We start from the raw sequence: 18,856 nt of genomic DNA, 5'->3' as shown, positions 1-18,856 counted from the left end.
ACCAGATTAAGCAGTCCATCTAAACGGTAAACTCAAATGACCAAGTGTGTATATATATATATATGTATGTATGTATGTATATATTTAAGATTTTGCTATATATCGGAAATTATTCACCGTCACACCTCACACCTATATTTGTCCTTTTTTTTTTTTTTTTTTTTTTTATAGAGTGTGGAGTGTTTTTCATAAGGTGTGAAGTGTGGAGTAGTGAATAGTGACTGATAAGAAGAATTATTCTATAGATTAAGATCAAAAGCATAAAGTTGATCTGATAGCCAAAGAATTATGAAATGCCTTGTTCAAGTGAGGGGACAATGGCATAATGGTATTGCATCAAAGTCATTAAGATTCAAGTGAGGTGGTAAGGGCATTGCATCGAATTCATTAGCAGCTTAAATTTGATTTAGTGGAGGTTAGGTATAACCGCCAGTAGAAAGGACGACTCCATGATAATTAACTCTTCTCTCTCACTTTTTAATCACCACACCTCTCTCCCCACCCACCAAAATTATCAACAATATATAAGTTCTATTTTGCTACACCTTCAACTTCAAATTATGCAAGATATAAGTTCTATTTGCTACACCTTCAACTTCAAATTATGCAAGATTTAAGCTATGTTTAGATGTTGAGTTGAGTTCAATTCTTTATGAATAGTAGTGAATTGAATAGTAGAAAGAGTTATGTGAAGTCTATCTAAACTTAGTTTAAAGTATATTTAGATGTTAAGATGAGTTTAATACTTTTTATGAGAAGTTGAAAAAAGTTGTAGATCTCAGGTATAAATATGTATTAAGTTGAAAAATGTTGTGGGTCCCACGTGTGAGGAGGTTTTGAATTTAGATGAGTTTAGTAATTTAAGAATTGGGTATTTGGATATTAGACTTAACTTAAAATTAAATTAAGCTCAACTGAATTTTACAACTAAACGCAGCCTAGTTACATTTTTATAGAGAACTCTATAAAATAAATAAAATCTGGCAATTACGTCACAAAATTAATGACGGATGTGACATTATTCATCAACTTTTGAATTTATTATTTTGAAAATAAATATACTATAAAAGTTGATAAACAATGTCACATCAACAGTGTAATGAGAGTGGAATATGAATGTGTAGTATACAACATATGTAATGAATGTGGAATACGAATATGTAGTATACAACATATATAACTCATTGGTTGGTGCTAATTGGAATATCAATTTCGTTTTTGTAGTGCAAAATGGGAAGGGGGTGGGATGTCCCAACTTTAGTACAAACCACCACCCAACCAGGAACTAAAAATGGCGAAGGGCATGATCTCTATATGATATGACGAAGTGCTTCACACAAGTGGGTCTGCACCACATCTCTAACCCACTAAAAGCATAGTATTTGTGGATAGATTTTGTTGTAGACAATCCACCAAGTCCTTGTAAGAGAGTGTGCTCTATGGTTAAGGAAAATGCTATATGTTGCAACATCTTCCTGCTCGTATTCTATCACAATGACGTAAATTTTTCCATCAACCCGTAAATTTTTTATTTAAAATAACAAGATTAATGATCGATGGATACTATTACATCAATAAAATGAGATGAAAGTGTAGTATATAGTATCGATAGCGGTTATGGCTCTAAGATCAGAGAACAAGATGCCAATTTTCAGTATTCCAGCCTATTGAACAATTGACTGCATCATTGCCATGCATTCATAACTAGGTAGCAACAAATGAGAAGTAGACACTAAACAAGTTTGGATGAACCTCTATTATGAATACATTGACAATGGAAGTATTGAATAAAGCTACATCTAATACTTAAATACTTGGGTAGAGTTTCAACATCAACAGGAATTTCTCCTCCCATTTTCCATCTCTCATTCTTCTTTCTCGTCTTTTGAATAAGGTAAGACATCAAGAAAACCTTAAGCATCGTCCCAGCTGCCTATGGACAGCTACAGAAATCTCATTCCACATTCTGTTCTGGTCTCCGTATTGTCAAAGATGAAAATAAAAAGCTCGGTATTTCTAATTCAAATACTCAATGCTCATTTTCCTGACCAATATCCGAAGCTCTAGAAGTACATTTTTACAAAACATTTCTTTTTATTATGAGGAATCTGGAGATTATGCAAACACAACATACTCTGTTAAACCCTGGACTCATGTAACACGTCCCCATCGAATCAGGTAAATAATCAGCTTTTCATCGAAAGGACTGTGACCCCAAGAAAGTTTTGACGAAGAAGTGTTGCTGTGCCTAGGAGGGAAGGAGGGAGAGGCACCATAAAAAGGAACACACAAAGGAAGATGAGTATAAGCTCCACGGGAAAAACAACACACGTTTTCGGGCACTAAAAGGCATCAAAACATGAAATTAAGTACTGAGACAACCGTAATCTGAAGGAAAGACTTTGAGGTTCAACAAAATAGTGTCGGATGAGTGAATTTTGAAAATGTGGTGGTTTCTAATCAATTAACTGCACAATGGAAATTATTGAGAAAGTTTCAGTAATCTTTACAGATACAGAATACATATCTAAAGGTCTAGGAGGCTTCAAATTTGATGAATTCAGTTCTTAAGAGGCAGATTCTATCAACTGCATCTTGAAAGCCTCAACTTTACTTTTCTCGAATAATCCAGTCCAACCTAAAAAATGTTGCAAATAAATCCGCAGCCGATGGCTCTTTTATTGTTAAGACAACTATAAATGATTAAATCTACCTTTACTCATCAACTCAAGTTTTTCGGACAAGTAGTGATTTCACACTTATGTTTAAGTCAACAAATCTAAATCATAAAAGAATTCCAACTTCTAACCAACAACGACCACTTTAACACCTTTAAAAGAAAAATAGTACGCAACAAGATGATAAAAGATCGTCCTAAAATGGACTACAAACAAAAGAGAAAACAAAAAATAATCTCAAGTCAGGGTGATAAGATAGATAGTGTATGATGGTCTGATACTATACACAGAGCTTGGTTTGGAATACGAACTTTTTTGTTTTGAATGAAATACAACCTTAAGTACTAGAACCCAAGAACCGAAATAGAAACTTCAGGTTACAGGTTCTAATTGCAGGCATACATCCCTAAAACCATGTGGCTATTGTCTTGGAACAAAGATAGTGTATCAATTGAGTTGAGACCCACATTATAAGATATCGGTCCCAATACAGTATTTTGAAGCTTTTACAGTAAAATTAGTTTAGGTTTAGGCCTAACATGCCACACCAAGTAAAAAAAGAACAAGATATTGCCCATGATTCAATATAAGATCGACGTCACTAACATAATTCTTCCTGATCATTTATAGAGAATGGTCCAGACTCTTTATTCGGGCGGTTTCTGTCAATATAAGGTTTTCTTCAGGTATCTTTCATTTAAATCGACCAGTTCGGTATTGGAGATAATATCAAATCAATAATTTGATTTTCATAATTATCAAATCTAAGAGGAATGCATAGCAGCAGTGTTTACTCTCGTAAATTATGTGACAAACTTTAACCTGTAACATGGGAATGCTCCATCTCACTCCAAGGCCTTGCATTTAATAAACAAAATAGAAAATAAAAAAGCTATGAAATGATCGAAATAAGGCATGCCGCCTCAATGATTATATAGCTTCTAACTCATAGGATTGATGAAAGATAAAAAGCTTTACCGAATTAATCATACAGAAAAAAAATGAAGTGTATTCACTGTACCCAGAAAAGTTCATGTTCAGTTCTCATTAGCAGAATCTGCGTGCTCTGCACTAGTAGGGGTTGACTGAATCGATGTATCTCCAGACTCGGCACCCTCCTCTGCTCGTAGTTTAACATATTGTCTACTTCGTGCCACTCGAATTGGTCTTCCCATAAACATCTGCAGGACAATTACTCAGAATTTCTTGACTAGAAAGACTTATAAAAGATTGGAATCAAGCATAAACATGCCCACATCCATATTCAGCACTCATAAATGCAAATGATTCAGCACAGCCCAAATTACCTTCCCTTGGAAAGCAGGAAGAGCTTCGTCGGCATCTTTCTTGGATTTGAAGGCCACAAATCCATACCCAGAGGACTTTCTTGGATTATCATGAAATATAACTTGCGCAGAAACAACGTCACCACTCCCTGAAAAGAACTCTCTGAGATCTTTTGACCTTGCTTCAAACGGCAAATTTGCCACAAACAAGTTGAACGTTACTGGGTTTGGTTGCACGGGAGGGGAAGGGGAAGGTCTCTTCTTTCGTGCTTTGGCATAATTGACCTTTATAGTTCGGCCCTCTAACTCCTAGCATACATCGAAAAGAAAATCCAGCAACTCAACAAGATGGCAAGGAAACTACAAAGAAAATAATATTGTATATAGTCGTGGAAAAGAGGTAAGAAAAATAAAAATGAAAGCTTTGAATCCGATGTTTCTTTTTCCCGAGTTCGTTTTTGCTCAGCAGCCCGACTAACGTAAGAGTTAGAGGTATGTACAGGAGAAACAGAAAAATGAAAACACAAAACGCTTACATAGGATACGAGATTGTTGAGAGCCATACGAGCCTCCTCAGGCGAACCCATAGTGACAAACGCTAAGCCTCTGTTTTTGGTCTTGTTATGCATAGAAAGCTTAACCAACAAAGCAAAATACCACAAACCCAGATCAGACAAGCAAACCAAAACCAAAACCCAAACGAGACAACAGAAACAAAAGTACCAAAGAAAAACAAAAAACAAAAACCTCAACGTCTAGGACCGTTCCATGCTTCTCGAAGAGAGAGCGAATGTCTTCAGCTGTACAAGTCCAAGGTACGTTCTGGGCAATCAATCTGGTTCGGGAAAACTCTTCGGTCGGTACTGGTTCCGAGTCGTCGCTTTGGGCGGAGACAGAATCAAGAGCTTGTTCTTGCGCGGTAGAAGAGAAATACAAAACGAAGTTTCTTACTCTTTTGGCCTTAGCGGAAAGGGTATGCGTTTGGGCAGGAGAGGGATGAGAGAGGGAGGAGAGAGCGCAAGAAAAAGAAAGATTATACGTGATAGTATTGGATAAAGGCGTGCGTGAGAATCGCTGTTGCTCATAAGGGAAGCGAGTCTTCGAGGGAGAGTACAAAAACCGAAGAGCCATTGATCCTTGGAAGAGAGACTCTGAAGAGAGTGTTGGCTTTTTGGTCGTGCTTTCATAGACACAGGGAGAAGGGGGGTTTTGGATAAGAAAGAAGTGTTGGCTGTCGAGTTAGAACGTGGTCGTTTGGCCTGGTGTTATCTGAACTGAAAACGACGTCGTATTAAATGATGTGAAAAAAATAATTTCAAGGATTTTTACTTGAATGGAATACACTGCAGTTCCCTATGGTTGACTTTTCAAGTTGTTTTCCTCAAAACTTTGTACTCGCAACAAAATATATTTTTTATAAAAAAAAAAAAAAACAAACAAACAAACAAAATAAACAAAAAAAACCTATGTATCCATGTATTTTTTTTCATCTCTACATTACTTTTATGAAAAATGACGTGGATATGTAAATTTTTTATATATTTGTTATGAGTAATTAGCCTTTTTTCCGATATGTAATTTAGATTTTAGAACGCACTTTGGCAAATCATTCGTACCGCTCATTTGCAAACTTTGAAAGACTTCCCGATTGAGACTTCGAGAATGCAATTATGCTACACTATCTATTGATGTCATGTTTCGAGGTGTGGGCAATTCCACACTGTTGAGCTCAGGACCTAGTTCCTGTTGAGATAGAGTATGGGAAGCTTGAGAGCCATTGTACATCCGATACTTAAGTCAGTTGTAAGGAATAAGAGAAATAGAGAAATATTAAATCAAGGAAGATGAGAGTTGAAGTATTAAAGAGTCTAAACCCTTCCTCTGGCTAGAAGGTATTGATACCTAGCCAGGGTGATTCCCGAGATGGAGGTAGTGGGTGTGCAACTCCGTACTGGGGTCGGGTGTCCCTGCCAACTCCCTGTCGTGCTGCAGGCTTGCCAGACCTGGTAGTTGGTCGTAGCTGACATTCTAGGGGGCACGACGTGGAGTGCTGAGCCCTTGGACACATTAAATGCGACATGGCTCCCTGTCATGGCATGCCCGCTCCCGTTACATTAATGCAACATCGTTCTGGTCAAGCACGTCTATCCCTTTGCATTGTCTGGTTGCTAGGGTTTAGGGACAGGGGATGTCCCTGAACGTCGGCCGGAAGTGGTGTCAGATTGTCATGCCTTCCATCCTTTTGTCAACGTGCCTTGCCCGATTGCTCTTTTTCCTAGGCCTTCTAGGCCGACTCGGCCCAACCCAGGTCTTAACCTCGACCCTATGGGTCGAGCCTAACCCCCTGGCCCTGAGGATTACTCCCCTCACATTACCCTAACCTATTTGCATGATTCACTTACTAATTTAGGTGCGGTTTGAATAGTGAGATGAGATGATTTTAAATGAAAGTTAAAAGTTGAATAAAATATTGTTAGAATATTATTTTTTAATATTATTATTGTTTTGAGATTTGAAAAAACTGAATTGTTTATTATATTTTGTGTAGAAATTTAAAAAAATTATAATAATGAGATAAGATAAAACATTTTTATTATTCAAACATGGCCTTAATCAGTAACTATAATGATATCAAAGGGTCAAACCTTTTAAAATTGTTCTATATCAAACAATTATAAAACTTGACACAGAATTTTACCTTAATTCTTTGATCTAAATCTTGAATGAGGTCTTTTTTGTGCCTCGAATGAAATCTATCTGATTTGAAACCTTTGAGAAGGTCTTTATGATACCTCCGTAAAGGTCTTTTCGTGCTTTTATGGATGTCTGGTTTGTTCCTTTGTGGAGGTCATTTTACTTCCTTCTCAACAATCGAGGTTGGCTCGAGTGGTAAAGGCCTTGGGTTTAGGGGTATGCTCCCACTAGGTCTAAAGTTTAAATCTCATTGAGTGTAAACAATCACTAGAAGTCATTGTAATGAGACATTTTTCTCTTGATTTACCCGAGATGTACTTGTAAGAAACTTCTTGCCAAGGCCTGTGCACCCCCTAGATTAGTCGGAATGCTATTTTTGGACAACCGGTACCAATAAAAAAAAATGGAGATGGAAGTCTCGTAGAGACCATCATAGCTTGGTAATCTCAAGTAATCATCAAGATAGAATTTAGTTTCTTTCCTTCTCGTAATCATTAAGAGGTCTTGTAAATATCGTGAGAAGGTCTTATAGAGATTGGCCTTGCCGGTAGTCTCTAGCAAGAACTTTAGTTTCTTTCCTCCTCAATAAACGTGAGAGGGTCTTATAAAGATTGTGACACAGGAGACCACTTTCAAGTACCAAAGGAATTGTGGAAAAAATGATAAGAAAGAAGAAGAAGAATGTTGCATGTCCCAAAACTCTCCATTTGGAGCTAATAGGCAGGCGTACAAACTCCCCCATCCAAGCAAGTGATTTTGGCAACATAGCAAACCATAGTTCCATAGAAAAATACACAAGGTTTTGCGATCTCCAAGGAAAGCAAGAACAATTCAAAATTATTACAGATACTGTGACAAGGTTCAAAATAAAATTCATATAAGATTGCTGAGGAAGCTCTCATCAAAATTCACAGTTCAAATGTCAGACCTTTCCCTATAGTGCCAACTCAGACAATAACAAGATCTGTAATCTTTCTCAGCTATGCTTGTTTTTAAGTACTCTTCAAGTCTCGTTAGATTGATGTTGCTGTCGACCAGGAAGAAATTAGCCCTTCCTTTCCTAGAAATCTTAGTGACCGAAAAAAATGTTCAAGATCTTCTAAATTGTAAATGTCATTGTGAATGCAGAGAATTACCAAGGGGGAGAAGAGAACATCAGAAATATTTATGAAATTCAGTTAGAACTTGTGCATCTTAGGGTTAGGGGAGTTGTATTGCAAGATTGACAGGGGCTGTCTCGTTGACTCTAGATCATTGAAATCAAGCTTCTTCTCAATTGGGCTGCTGCTCATCTTGGGGCTCGATTTTCGCTTGTTTGACTGCAAATAAGTAAATTATAATATTAGGCAACATAAACAGAAATATCAAGATAAAGTAGTAATATCAAAACATGCATTTTTTCTATTGTTAAAAAGTAAATCATGCAAGTCATTCTTCTCCAGTTCTTCTTCTCACCTTGGCAGAAGCACTGCCGGTGTGTTTCCCACCAGAACCATGATTGTTTCTTTCTTTCTGGAATTGCCTCAGTAACCTTTTATTCTCTGCATCCAAGATGTTATTTTCTTCAAACAGCATTTTGACCTGCATATATCAAAGACATTTGAAATTATTACATGGAGAACACAGTCCAATATGCGCGTGTGCACACATGCGCATGCACAGTTCCCAGGGGTGGGGACTCTGATGGCTAATCTATTTACTACTGAACTCACCTCCTCTTCAGCTCTATTAAGGTTGACCTTTAAGCGTTCCTTATCTTTCTCGAGTGTATTCACTTCAGCAGCTAGTGATAGAGCCTTCTGCGTTGATGGCCTCAAACTAACACAATATCATAGGAAATTTTAACTAATGGTCATAAGAAACTAACATATGGGCAACGTTTTATGATGATAAATCTTTCTAAAGAAATTGCAGTGATACGTAATACAAAGTGAGCACTAACTCAATCAGCCAAGAAGTAGGAACGATGTTGAAGTCAAAGAAAAATACTCAACAATTCAACTTCTTTAGCAAAATTAGACATGAGTCAAAATCAAAGAAAAATACTCACCAATTCCACATCTTTAGCAAAATTTGACATGACTCATGTCTGCTATTGGCCTCCAAGAAAGCATGTGCTGGGGCAACATCATCTTTACTGATCAATGTGGTTAACACTGACTCAAGTAAATTGTTCTCGATAATTGTTTCCTCAGAGGATGAATCAACCTTCAAGTTAACAGAAAGTGTAGGTTTGTTAGCCTTCATTTAATTTAGGACAGAATCAAACCGTCTAAATTGGTCTACCTATTGAAAATTCGTAATTGAGACAAGGAAAGAAATAATAAAAAGACAACTTGCAAATGGCTTCAGCTAAAATCAAGTTTTTCAATAAAAACCTACACTAGTATTAGTCTCCTTTCTACCTTAATTAAGAATTTATTGGTGTACACGTTAAATCTGAATCATCCACCTATCATGCAGGGCCAGACACTGTTATACTAAAAGAGATTATAAAGAATTAAAAAAGAACTGTTTTTTTTTTTTTTTTGTTAATTATCATACTAGCTGGCATCTTGTTGAGGCATATAGCCTCTTCCATATTTAGTTTTCAGAATTTTAAATTATGATACATTACTTCAGCAAGATAGATATATCCACTGCAAACTTCTTCTTCTTCTTTTTTTTTTTTTTTTTTTTTTTTATGTAGAAAGAACCACTGCAGATTAACTGAACAAGATGCAGATAGAATAATCCACTCTACAGTCTGCTATGAGCTCTTACTGTCGAGTAGAATAGAGATTTGTAGGTTCAAATTGCAAGCATATGTCCCTAAATAATGTGTGGCAATTGTTTTTATGTAGATAGCATTCAAACTGAGTTGAGACTCAAATTACAAGTCATTGATACATATTCAAAAATTTAATTGGTTTTTCATTCAGAATCCAATTTAGTCCAGTATATCATGCCACCCAAAAAATACATATCGGATCAAATTAAAAAAAAAAAAATGCATATCAGATATCAAGAACATAGAAAGTAATGAGCACAATCATTCTTGGTCATTTAAATAGAATGGATATGAATCAAGAGTGTTGTCTATCAGGGTAGCCTTTTGCTGAAAAGCAATAAGATTCATGAAAAACTATGTGAAAATAACCTCCAGTGGATGGGACTATGTACCAATGAGTGTTTGATCATATATGCTACAAGCCGGTATTACACACAACATTCTTTTAGACCCAATGTTTTCTAATAACGTGGAACCTCACCAAGGCAAGGCACTTCAGACCCACCCCTATGGACCGATACATGCCCCTCCACTCATCAGAACCGTGCGTCATTTAATCGTAGGAAAATCCCAGAAATCAAATTTAGGATATTTGAGTATGCAGCTCATTCCAAGCCCTCAATTTGCCACTAGGCTGCACAAGTAGTATCAAATATTCTACTAACCAAAATATAAGAAACCAAAAGATAGGCTTCCTTGCAAATATTGCAAGATTGAAAAGTCTAACAGCTCCTTCTTCCCATTTCTTATATTCTTGTCTTAATTAGTTTCTTAATTCACCTCCAATGCGCTTACAAACTCCTCTAAGGATCAAACAAAATAAAATCCCATCCTAATCGACTGAAATACAGCCCCAATTAAATTCCCCAGGTACCTTTCTCTTTCAGTTTTTCTCACAATTAAGACAAAAAGCCATACAAATAGATCAAGAAAAAAAATATAGAAAAAGAAATTACCACACGCATGTCGTATTCGTGCTTGTAGAACTGCAGTTCATCCGACAACCTTCTGACCTCCTCCTCTAACTGATGAACTCGAATTTCGGCCTCCTTGGCACGCTCATCGGCCTCGTTCCCAAAATCCATCAAAGCTTCGCGGTCTTGATCGTATAGCGAGCACTCCCTCTCCCATTTCTTACACTGACTTAAAAGATTCCCACACTCCATAGCCAATTTCTGATTCTCCTCCACGAACTTCTTCAATGCTTGTGCATTCATACTCGATTCAGCCTTCAAAATCAAATGACTAGTTTAAACCCCAAAAGAATAAATATTTAAAACAAAAAAGAAGAAAACCATATATATTATACGTAGGGTTATAGCGTACGAACCCTAATTCGCTCGATGACGTCTTCTTTCTCCTGCAATTTGTTCTGGAGGGAAAGGCACCGGTTGCGGAGTCGGCGTTGTGTGTCTTCAAAGGCGCTAAGCTTCAACAAAAGAGTTCGCTTGGATACGGGGAGACCTAGCGAGTGATCAATGGATTCTTTAATGTAATCGTCGAGTTCTTGGGGGGATCCATCCTCAGAAATTCCTTAGCCCGATCAAAGCCCTAGAAACCTCAAGAACCCGAATTTCACCGTTGGAAATGGAACCTGTCCGTAATTCCGCAGATTGTGAGGCGGTAACTAAATTCAGGGATTGATTTCGGATATCTTTCTGATCCTTTGGGGAATTGAAACGCTAGAAACGGGAAGGGGAGGGACAAGAATTGATGGAGGATAAAAGGAACGCGAGAGCCAGAGAGAGAAGAGAGAGAAAGAAAGAGAGGATGGGGGCGGGGGGCTGAAAGCCAAAAATGGTCTAGGTTTTTTCCGTTTGGTTACTGGAAAGTTTCCTCTACCCTTCCGCAACGTCTCTCAATCGAATTTCAAATAAAAGAGGAGAGTAGCCGTTGGGGTGCGTTTTCAAAATGTCATGAATTTACCCGGGCCTACATGCGATTGGCTCATAGGATACTGGGGACGGAGCTATTAAAGAATGAGAATAATGCTATTCCTGTCTTATCCCAGTTTATTCTTATTACGCTTACGTTTTATTACTTTTGAATTTTTAAATTTTCTTAATAAAAGAGGAAAAAATATATATTTTACCACCAGTTAATGTAACAATTGGCGTTTTATTAATTCTTTTTAATTTTTGTTACGCGCAAGTTAGTATTTTAACATATCACTTAACGTGGAATCTATTATATTTTATTATTTAAAATGAAACACCATTCAATTTCTAAGATAACAATAGTGTGTGGAGTATGTAAAATGTAAATTACTTTAGCCACAAATTGATTACATAAAAGTAAATCTACAAATTGATGTGACTTGATGTGATACGTTAGATTGTAAAGTTATTTTTATTATAAAGTAGATCTAACGGATTCTATGAAACCACATCAGTTTGTAGGATTATTTTGTTTAATTTTTTTTGTATCTGTAGCAGTTCTCTTGTAAAATATACGGTTTGTAAATATTTTTTTCCCATTTTAATTTAGATCTTGAATTTTGAATTAATTTTCAACTTCTCATGATGATTGCATCTATAGAGCTTATTACAAATGTAAGATTTGTGAGTTTAACTTTTACAAATTCATATATAATTAGTTATTATAATTAAACTATACTTATGAACACAAAAAAAGATTTCAATAATGTAATTATTTCTCACAGAAATAATAAATTAATCAAATAGCTTGTAAACAAGTTCGAAAATCATATGAAAAATAAATGAATGATTTGAACATATAATATAGTTTAATGATAAGTTCAAGCTTGATTCATGTGTGGATAAAAATTAAACTAAGTTTAAATATTCAATACTTGTTCAAATTTGAGTCGATTAACCTATATATTTCACCCTTGAAATAAGCCATAATCGAATCCGAATGATAGAAAAGCTTTAAGTTTTACACTTTAAAAAGTGTTAGGTCTACACATAAATCTTATACAAGAAAGCTTACAAATTAACATAATTTAATATAATATTTCTGATCTACTCTGTAGCAAAAAAAAAGCTTTAAGATGCTGTTTATTTTTTAATATTATTACTGTTTTGAGATTTGAAAAAATTAAATTGTATATTATATTTGTGTAAAAATTTAAAAAAATTATAACGATGAAATGAGACAAAACACTTTTATTATCCAAACGGGACCTAATCACAACAGTTTGTAAACTTCTTTACGTAAAATTTATGTTTAGACCAAGGATTTCAATTACATTTTACTCAAAAAGAACTTTACACAGTAACCAAGTCTTGCATTCTCTTATTATTTGACATATATACAAAGTGAATATTTTATATTCTAAATCCCATTAAATAAAAGAAAAATTCTATTCGTAAGCCTCATACACCACACACCACCCTTGTTGTTATTTTTTTTTAATTTTTTTCTCTTACCAAGTGTGTAGTATATGGATGATGAGTAGAAAAATTCAATTATTTTAAAAAGAATAAAACCAAAAAAAGTTTAAGAAAAAAAAATAATAATAAAAGAAATTGTGGTGTATGGTGAATGAGACTTATGAGTAGCAAAGCTCTAAATAAAATAGTTTGGATTTTGACTTATTGTTATCGGTATTTATCATTAACACATTACACACCAATATGTGATTTGTCACTTTTATCTTTCTATTTAAATAGACATCAATATGTGTGTTTAAAGAACACACACAATACAGTCAAAATCCATCATGACTGGAATCCATCATTTTACACTGGTTTTTCTTTGGATTCCAGCTACAAATAGAGAGAATGCAGAAAAAAAAACAAAAAAACAAGAAAAAAAAAAAGAAAACACATCATTTCAATTTACTGTTCAAAAAATTACAAACCAAGGCCTCCAACCTGTAACTGTAAATGTCATATCTTGTTTACTTTTGTTGGCCCTTTCTTGGTTCAAATAATGACTCCAGATTGTCCTCCATTTCTTGAACCTGCAAATTGTATATGGATATAAACTGTTACTACCAAGAAATGTTTTGGTTGTTTCCACAGCTTTATATGATTATCTAGGAAACACCCTAAACCGCGTGGCAGCCATATATGAAGTAAAGTTAAAGAGTCTTATTGGTACTGCAACAAGGAATAAACAATTGAACAAGTGGGATTCATCCCTAATATCTACTATTGTTGTCACCAACAGTGAGAGTAATAGGTAACCTAAACAGAAATCTTTAGTCAGATTAGATAAAAGAGCAGAGGAATGCTATTTCTATTCTAAGTTTTATTATCCTCAATTTACAGAAACAATTTAAAACGTTCTACTGAAACGTGCCACTGCAAGCTATCAAGTAACAATTTGACAGGCTCCCACCTCTCAAACCAATAGCAAGCTATTAAGATATGATATAAATAACTAAAATTTATCTTATCTCATCAGTTTAAGCTTTTACGACGAGTGAAAATTTGACATGGTATCAAAATAGAAGTCTTGAATTCGAACTCTAACTTTACACTTTACCTCATTTAATTAAATATTACCTCTACCTATCAATTTAAATTTTTGAGATGAAGTTGTGATTTAACAAGCAAATAGGATCACATCATACATGGACCCCGATGCATGCTGATTTAAATCACTATGTTTCAAACACTCTTGGTTGACATTGTATCGTCTCACATTTGACATTACTGAAAAGAGGATATAAGAAAACTCAAGGTAATGCAATTACTAGTACTGGTGACGAAAGGGGTTAGGAAAGACCTTGTCAATCACTCCATCTACTAAATTGGCATCCTTTGCTGTTTCTCTGGCTAAATTTTCGATAAACGTTGCAGCATCTTTTAGTTTTCCACCAGCCGGAAGGTGATCGGCAACCTCTTCTGCTGCCTCCTCCACTTTCTCAGCCACCCTTTCTATTGTCTCTGCTACATCTTCTGCTATCTGCACCGCCGTGTCAACTTCATCTATAGGTTGAATCCAAGCTTGACATTAAACCCTCAATATATTGACAATGACAATGACAATGAGTGGTCTAATGCAAATATATATATTATAATTGGTAGAATGGACAAGAACAGCTTTGAGTTCCTTACTTTTCAGTTTCATTAATGTCCCCCATTTGAACCCCAAGAATGGCAGAATTACTGATGCAAGAATTCCAGCAATCCATGCATCCCTGTTAGGATTTTAACAATAATTATGAGAAAGAAGACAATAACAGGAAAAAATCCGCAAATCAAATAGATTATAAGTTATTTGTAAATACCATGAGTCTGGAGAGGGATTAGAAGGAACAAGAGGTCCAGGTTGTACACTGATATCGGCAGCCATGTCCCTATATCATTATATTCATAAAGAACTTTAGCCGAACATCATATGCTCAATAATAAATCATCCAGAAATTATTTGGCATAATTAAAAACGAAAAAAAAAATTACTACCACAGGTGTGCTTTTCTGACGATTAGATCTCCCAAACCGGTGCTGAGAAATTGCAAACCCTGACCCGTTCCAAGAAAACAGCTTTTGATATTGCGCCTTGAGGTAATCGGAAGAAGACTAGGATTACGAAATGAAGATGGGTATCTGGGAGAAGTGCCAATGGGAAGAGCAGTGCGTAAAAGAGACGAACTTGATGCCGACATGACCTGAGATTATCTGGGAATCTCTATAACAGACTGTGCAGTGCTGCTGTAATGCCAAAACTGATCTAAGTTTCTGAGAAAATAGAAATTTCGGAACGAAGACGGAGACTTGGAGGAGGTTTGAACTTCAGGTTGGCAGAGAACGTGCCTGTAAGAGAAATACTTTCGGAAAATTTTGACTTGCAGGAATGGCCGAACCTGCAAATATATAATCGGTTGCAAGATTTTTCTCCCCTTTTTGGTCACCAAGTCAATCTTGGAAAATTTCTAAATATCTGGATAATTTGTATGGCATTGAAGACAACATTAGGATTCTGTTAGAGAGAGAGAGAGAAGATTAGGATCGTTTGAAGAAATTTCTTAAATTCCTTGAAGAAAAAATAATTAGGAAAAAATTCTAAGTGAAAATTTTATATCATTCATCTTCATTTAATTAACATACGGTTTATGAAAAGGTAGTAGTTTGATTGGCATAATCTCTCATCTTTAAAATAGAAGCATAGAGTTCAAAACCCATTCCCATCTCAAAAAAAAAAAAAAAAATCTATCTATATATGTTTTTATTCCTACATAAATATATATATGTATTTTAATAAAATAACAAAAATAATAAATCATGAAGATGTGTAAGATTTCTTTATAATATTTATCAAAGATTAAAGGTGCCTGTGAAAGAGAAAGAACAGACGGCGTCATTTATGACTTTGGGCTGCCGCGGCCCACTGTTGTCTATGTTCGTACAAAACATAAAGAAAAAGAAAGAAAGAAAAAATCGTCCAAATTTATCCTGTTCAATTATGTTGAGATTGAAATATTTAATCAAATGAAGGAGAAAAAAATTATACGGGTAATCCCAAAAAGTCTCCTCTTTTTCTCTCTAGAAAAAGAGGTGAAATAAATTTGTGCTAGGCACTTGAGGCTAATATAATTGAATTTTGAAGGTTCTGGAAGGTGGTTCCAAGGGTGGAAAATATTCTGACAAGACGAGCGTTGGCAAGGAAAATTGTTGCAGGATGGTTCGCAGAGGATTCTGACAAGGCGTCGTAAATTTCGGTGTTGTTGCTTGAAGGGTGGAAAGGATTCTAACAAAGTGGACGTAGGGAATGAAGGACTGTCGCTGGGTGGTTTGCAGAGTGTTGACATCGTGATATTCAGTGTTTCTAATGCTATGAAGGGCTGGTTCTGAGAGAGAATTTCACGGAAACCTCTTTGACAATGAAAGAGATGGCAGGGAAGTGGGAGAAGCTGCGACTCACTGAGGAAGAGGACTAGGTTCTTGTAGTTGATGAATGTATTCCGAATGAGTTCGAAGATAAAGGTGAGACGAGTCTTGTGGGAAAGGTATTGACTGAAAGGAGTACTGGAAGCTACTATGTCCAAGGTGTGGAGAATCTCCAGTCCTACTTCATTTCAGAAGGTAAAAATGAACGTTTTTGTAATAACTTTTGCTACTATGGTTGATAAACAGAAGGTTTGGGATGGAAAATCATGGTTATTTGACAATTGTCTAATTATCCTTAATCTATATGATGGTTTTATTCAACCAACAGAAATGCCATTTACCATAGAAAGGTTTTTGGTATAGCTCCATGATCTTCTGTTTGATTGTATAAATAAGGAATGTGAGGCGTGTGATTGGGCAGGTTCTTAATGTGGTACTGGTGAGGATGGTTGTGGATGGGGTCAGTATCTGCGTATTCGTGTGGAAGTGGATCTAAAGAAGGTGTTGGTAAGAGGGAGGGTGATTTCTGTGAAGGGGAAGAATGTATGGATCCCATTTAGATATGAGAAACTTCCTAAAATATGCTTTGATTGTGAGAGTTTTTCTCACTATGGGAAAGGATGTATGAAGAGTGAGGAGATTTTAAAGCAGAAACAAGGAGGGAATGGGCAATATGGCTCTTGGCTTAGAGTAGATTCTTTTGCGAGGAAAAATGTGGGGACAGGCTTCATGAAAAAAAAGGGGGAATGAAGCTAACTCTAGTGGAGCTGACAGTAAGTCCAGTGCAGCCACCTTGATGGCTCCAGATGAGGTGGATAGGGATACTAGAGATGACCCTGTGCAGGCTCAAAAGGTGGCTGAAGATGAGGGATTGGGAAATGATAAAGGGGAAATAATGGAGGCTGGGAATGACTAGTGAGGACGGTGAGGGGCACTACAACTCAAAAGAAATTCCAGAGTTTAAAATATAGTCAAAAGGAGGATACTCACTCAACCATAGTTAGTCTAAATGGGACTAAGGTGGATGGGGAAGGAGATCTTGGTGTGAATGAGTTAAACTCGCAAAGTAGAAGGGGAGGAGGGAAGTGGAAGAGGAGCACAAGAGAGAAAGGTGAGTCTTCTGAGACTGTTATAGTCTAGGTTAAACCAAAAAGAGGTAGAAATTGAAAGGAGGCTGCTGTGGCGGGAGGCATAAGGAAGAAAAGTAGAAATGAGAAAAAATTGTAAGCAATATATTTGTATTGGCACAGCCTCCGCCAAACAAAATGAAACTCTTAAGTTAGAACTGTCGAGAGCTTGAAAACCCTCAAACAGTCAGGACCTTTGCTTTTAGTGAAGGATAAGAAGCTTAATTTTTTCTTTTTAATGGAGACAAAAATGCACAGAGGGAAAACTGATTGGTTAAAGAGAAAAATTGGTATGCCTAACTATTTTGAAGTTGATGCAATTGGCAAAGGTGGAGGCCTAATGTTGTTTTGGAGTAGCGAGATGGTGGCTGGCATTTATAACTTTTCTTAGAGACATATTAATTGTTGGCTCTCTGATTCACTGGGTTCTATGGTCACCCAGAGGTGTAGAAAAGGAAGGAGGTGTAGAGTATGCTTGCTTCTCTTTCAAACCTATAAGTGAGATAGGTTGGCATGTTGCATGAAATTTTAATGAAATATCCATACATGATAAAAAAGTAGGTGGTAGGCAGAGGGGGGAGAGTCAGATGGCACTATTTAGAGAAGCTTTGGAGTTGAGTGAGTTGTATGATCTAGGATGGTGTAGAGATAAATTTACATGGAGCAACATTCATACTGATGGTACTTTCACTAAGGAATATTTGGATAGGGTTGTGGTTAACTCTAGATGGTTGGAGCTTTATCCAGAAAATCAGCTTGAGGTCTTTGCCTTCAAGGTGCTTTGACCATAGACCAATCATGCTATGTTTTGTTAGGCCAAGAGGAGGGGGGAAAAGAAGAACAAATTGTTCAAGTATGAAGCTGCTTGGGCATTGGAAGAGGAGTGTAGCAGAGTGATTGAGGCTGAATGGAGGCATGACAGGAATGGTGGAACTTCATCTTCTATGGTTCAGAATTTGCTTTCCAAATGCAGTACTGCTTTAAGCAAGTGGAGTATAAGATGGATGTGAATAGAGGTAGGGAGATAAAGAAGAAAACTGAGATCTTAAAAAGTATGTAAATTGAGGAAGGTAGAAAGAATATTGCAGAAATTAAAAGAGTACAAGAAGATGTGGGGTTACTGCTGGACCAAGAAGTCCTCAAGTGGAGATGAAGAGCAAAAAATAATTGGTATAAGCTGGATGACAGAAATACCAAATTCTTCCATGCATGTGCTAATCAAAGGAGAAGGAAAAAAGATGACTACACAGATCAAAGATAGTCATGATAGGTTGGTAAATGAACCTGCCACTGTTGAAATGGCTTTCAACAATTATTTTAATGCCCTTTTCACAACTTCTAACCCAAATGAAGATGATATCAAAGACTGTATTCAAAACATGACATCAAAAGTCTCAGAGGAGATGAATGAACAATTATGTAAACCATATACAAGAACTGAAGTGGAAGAAGCTTTAAAAATGATGGGGCCTCTAAAGTCCCTTAGGCCTAATGGCTA

General features: G+C 36.2%; 2 protein-coding genes across 3 annotated transcripts; both read right to left on the bottom strand.

Moving 5' to 3' along the window:
• Positions 1 to 1,631: 1,631 nt before the first annotated feature.
• Positions 1,632 to 5,182, bottom strand: LOC121244640 (RNA-binding protein CP31B, chloroplastic-like). 2 transcript variants are annotated; one of them, XM_041142800.1, is made up of 6 exons: positions 4,712 to 5,182; positions 4,501 to 4,599; positions 3,986 to 4,273; positions 3,700 to 3,859; positions 2,228 to 2,242; positions 1,632 to 2,015 (listed from the first exon to the last, which is right to left on the bottom strand). In XM_041142800.1, the coding sequence occupies exons 1-4, from the start codon at positions 5,093 to 5,095 to the stop codon at positions 3,716 to 3,718; spliced, it is 915 nt and encodes a 304-aa protein (XP_040998734.1). In that variant the 5' UTR covers positions 5,096 to 5,182; the 3' UTR covers positions 1,632 to 2,015; positions 2,228 to 2,242; positions 3,700 to 3,715. The 2 variants fall into 2 exon arrangements, with proteins under 2 accessions (XP_040998734.1, XP_040998735.1); XM_041142801.1 differs by lacking the exons at positions 1,632 to 2,015; positions 2,228 to 2,242 and adding an exon at positions 3,408 to 3,500.
• Positions 5,183 to 7,458: 2,276 nt separating this feature from the next.
• On the bottom strand, positions 7,459 to 13,888 carry LOC121244839 (intracellular protein transport protein USO1-like). The gene is made up of 8 exons (XM_041143054.1): positions 13,884 to 13,888; positions 13,268 to 13,356; positions 10,759 to 10,961; positions 10,385 to 10,657; positions 8,709 to 8,866; positions 8,371 to 8,476; positions 8,114 to 8,239; positions 7,459 to 7,977 (listed from the first exon to the last, which is right to left on the bottom strand). Exons 1-8 carry the CDS (start codon positions 13,886 to 13,888, stop codon positions 7,837 to 7,839), a joined length of 1,101 nt encoding a protein of 366 aa, XP_040998988.1. The 3' UTR covers positions 7,459 to 7,836.
• Between the last annotated feature and the right edge of the window lie 4,968 nt (positions 13,889 to 18,856).

The sequence above is a fragment of the Juglans microcarpa x Juglans regia genome, chromosome 8S, assembly GCF_004785595.1.
Source record: "Juglans microcarpa x Juglans regia isolate MS1-56 chromosome 8S, Jm3101_v1.0, whole genome shotgun sequence".
Taxonomy (NCBI): domain Eukaryota; kingdom Viridiplantae; phylum Streptophyta; class Magnoliopsida; order Fagales; family Juglandaceae; genus Juglans; species Juglans microcarpa x Juglans regia.
The sequence above is the reverse complement of the archived record's forward strand: the minus strand, read 5'-3'. Positions and strand labels throughout refer to the sequence as shown.

Bases quoted from the DNA above. Each gene is read 5' to 3' on its own strand.
- LOC121244640 (XM_041142800.1), bottom strand. From the start codon at position 5,095: ATGGCTCTTCGGTTTTTGTACTCTCCCTCGAAGACTCGCTTCCCTTAT. The intron at 4,600-4,711 runs GTTTTTGTTTTT...TTGTTGGTTAAG, and splicing joins GAACGGTCCTAGACGTTGAG to CTTTCTATGCATAACAAGAC. The intron at 3,860-3,985 runs GTAATTTGGGCT...ATTGTCCTGCAG, and splicing joins TTCCTGCTTTCCAAGGGAAG to ATGTTTATGGGAAGACCAAT.
- LOC121244839 (XM_041143054.1), bottom strand. The intron at 8,867-10,384 runs GTAATTTCTTTT...GTTAACTTGAAG, and splicing joins ACGAATACGACATGCGTGTG to GTTGATTCATCCTCTGAGGA. The intron at 7,978-8,113 runs GTGAGAAGAAGA...ACTTATTTGCAG, and splicing joins CCGGCAGTGCTTCTGCCAAG to TCAAACAAGCGAAAATCGAG.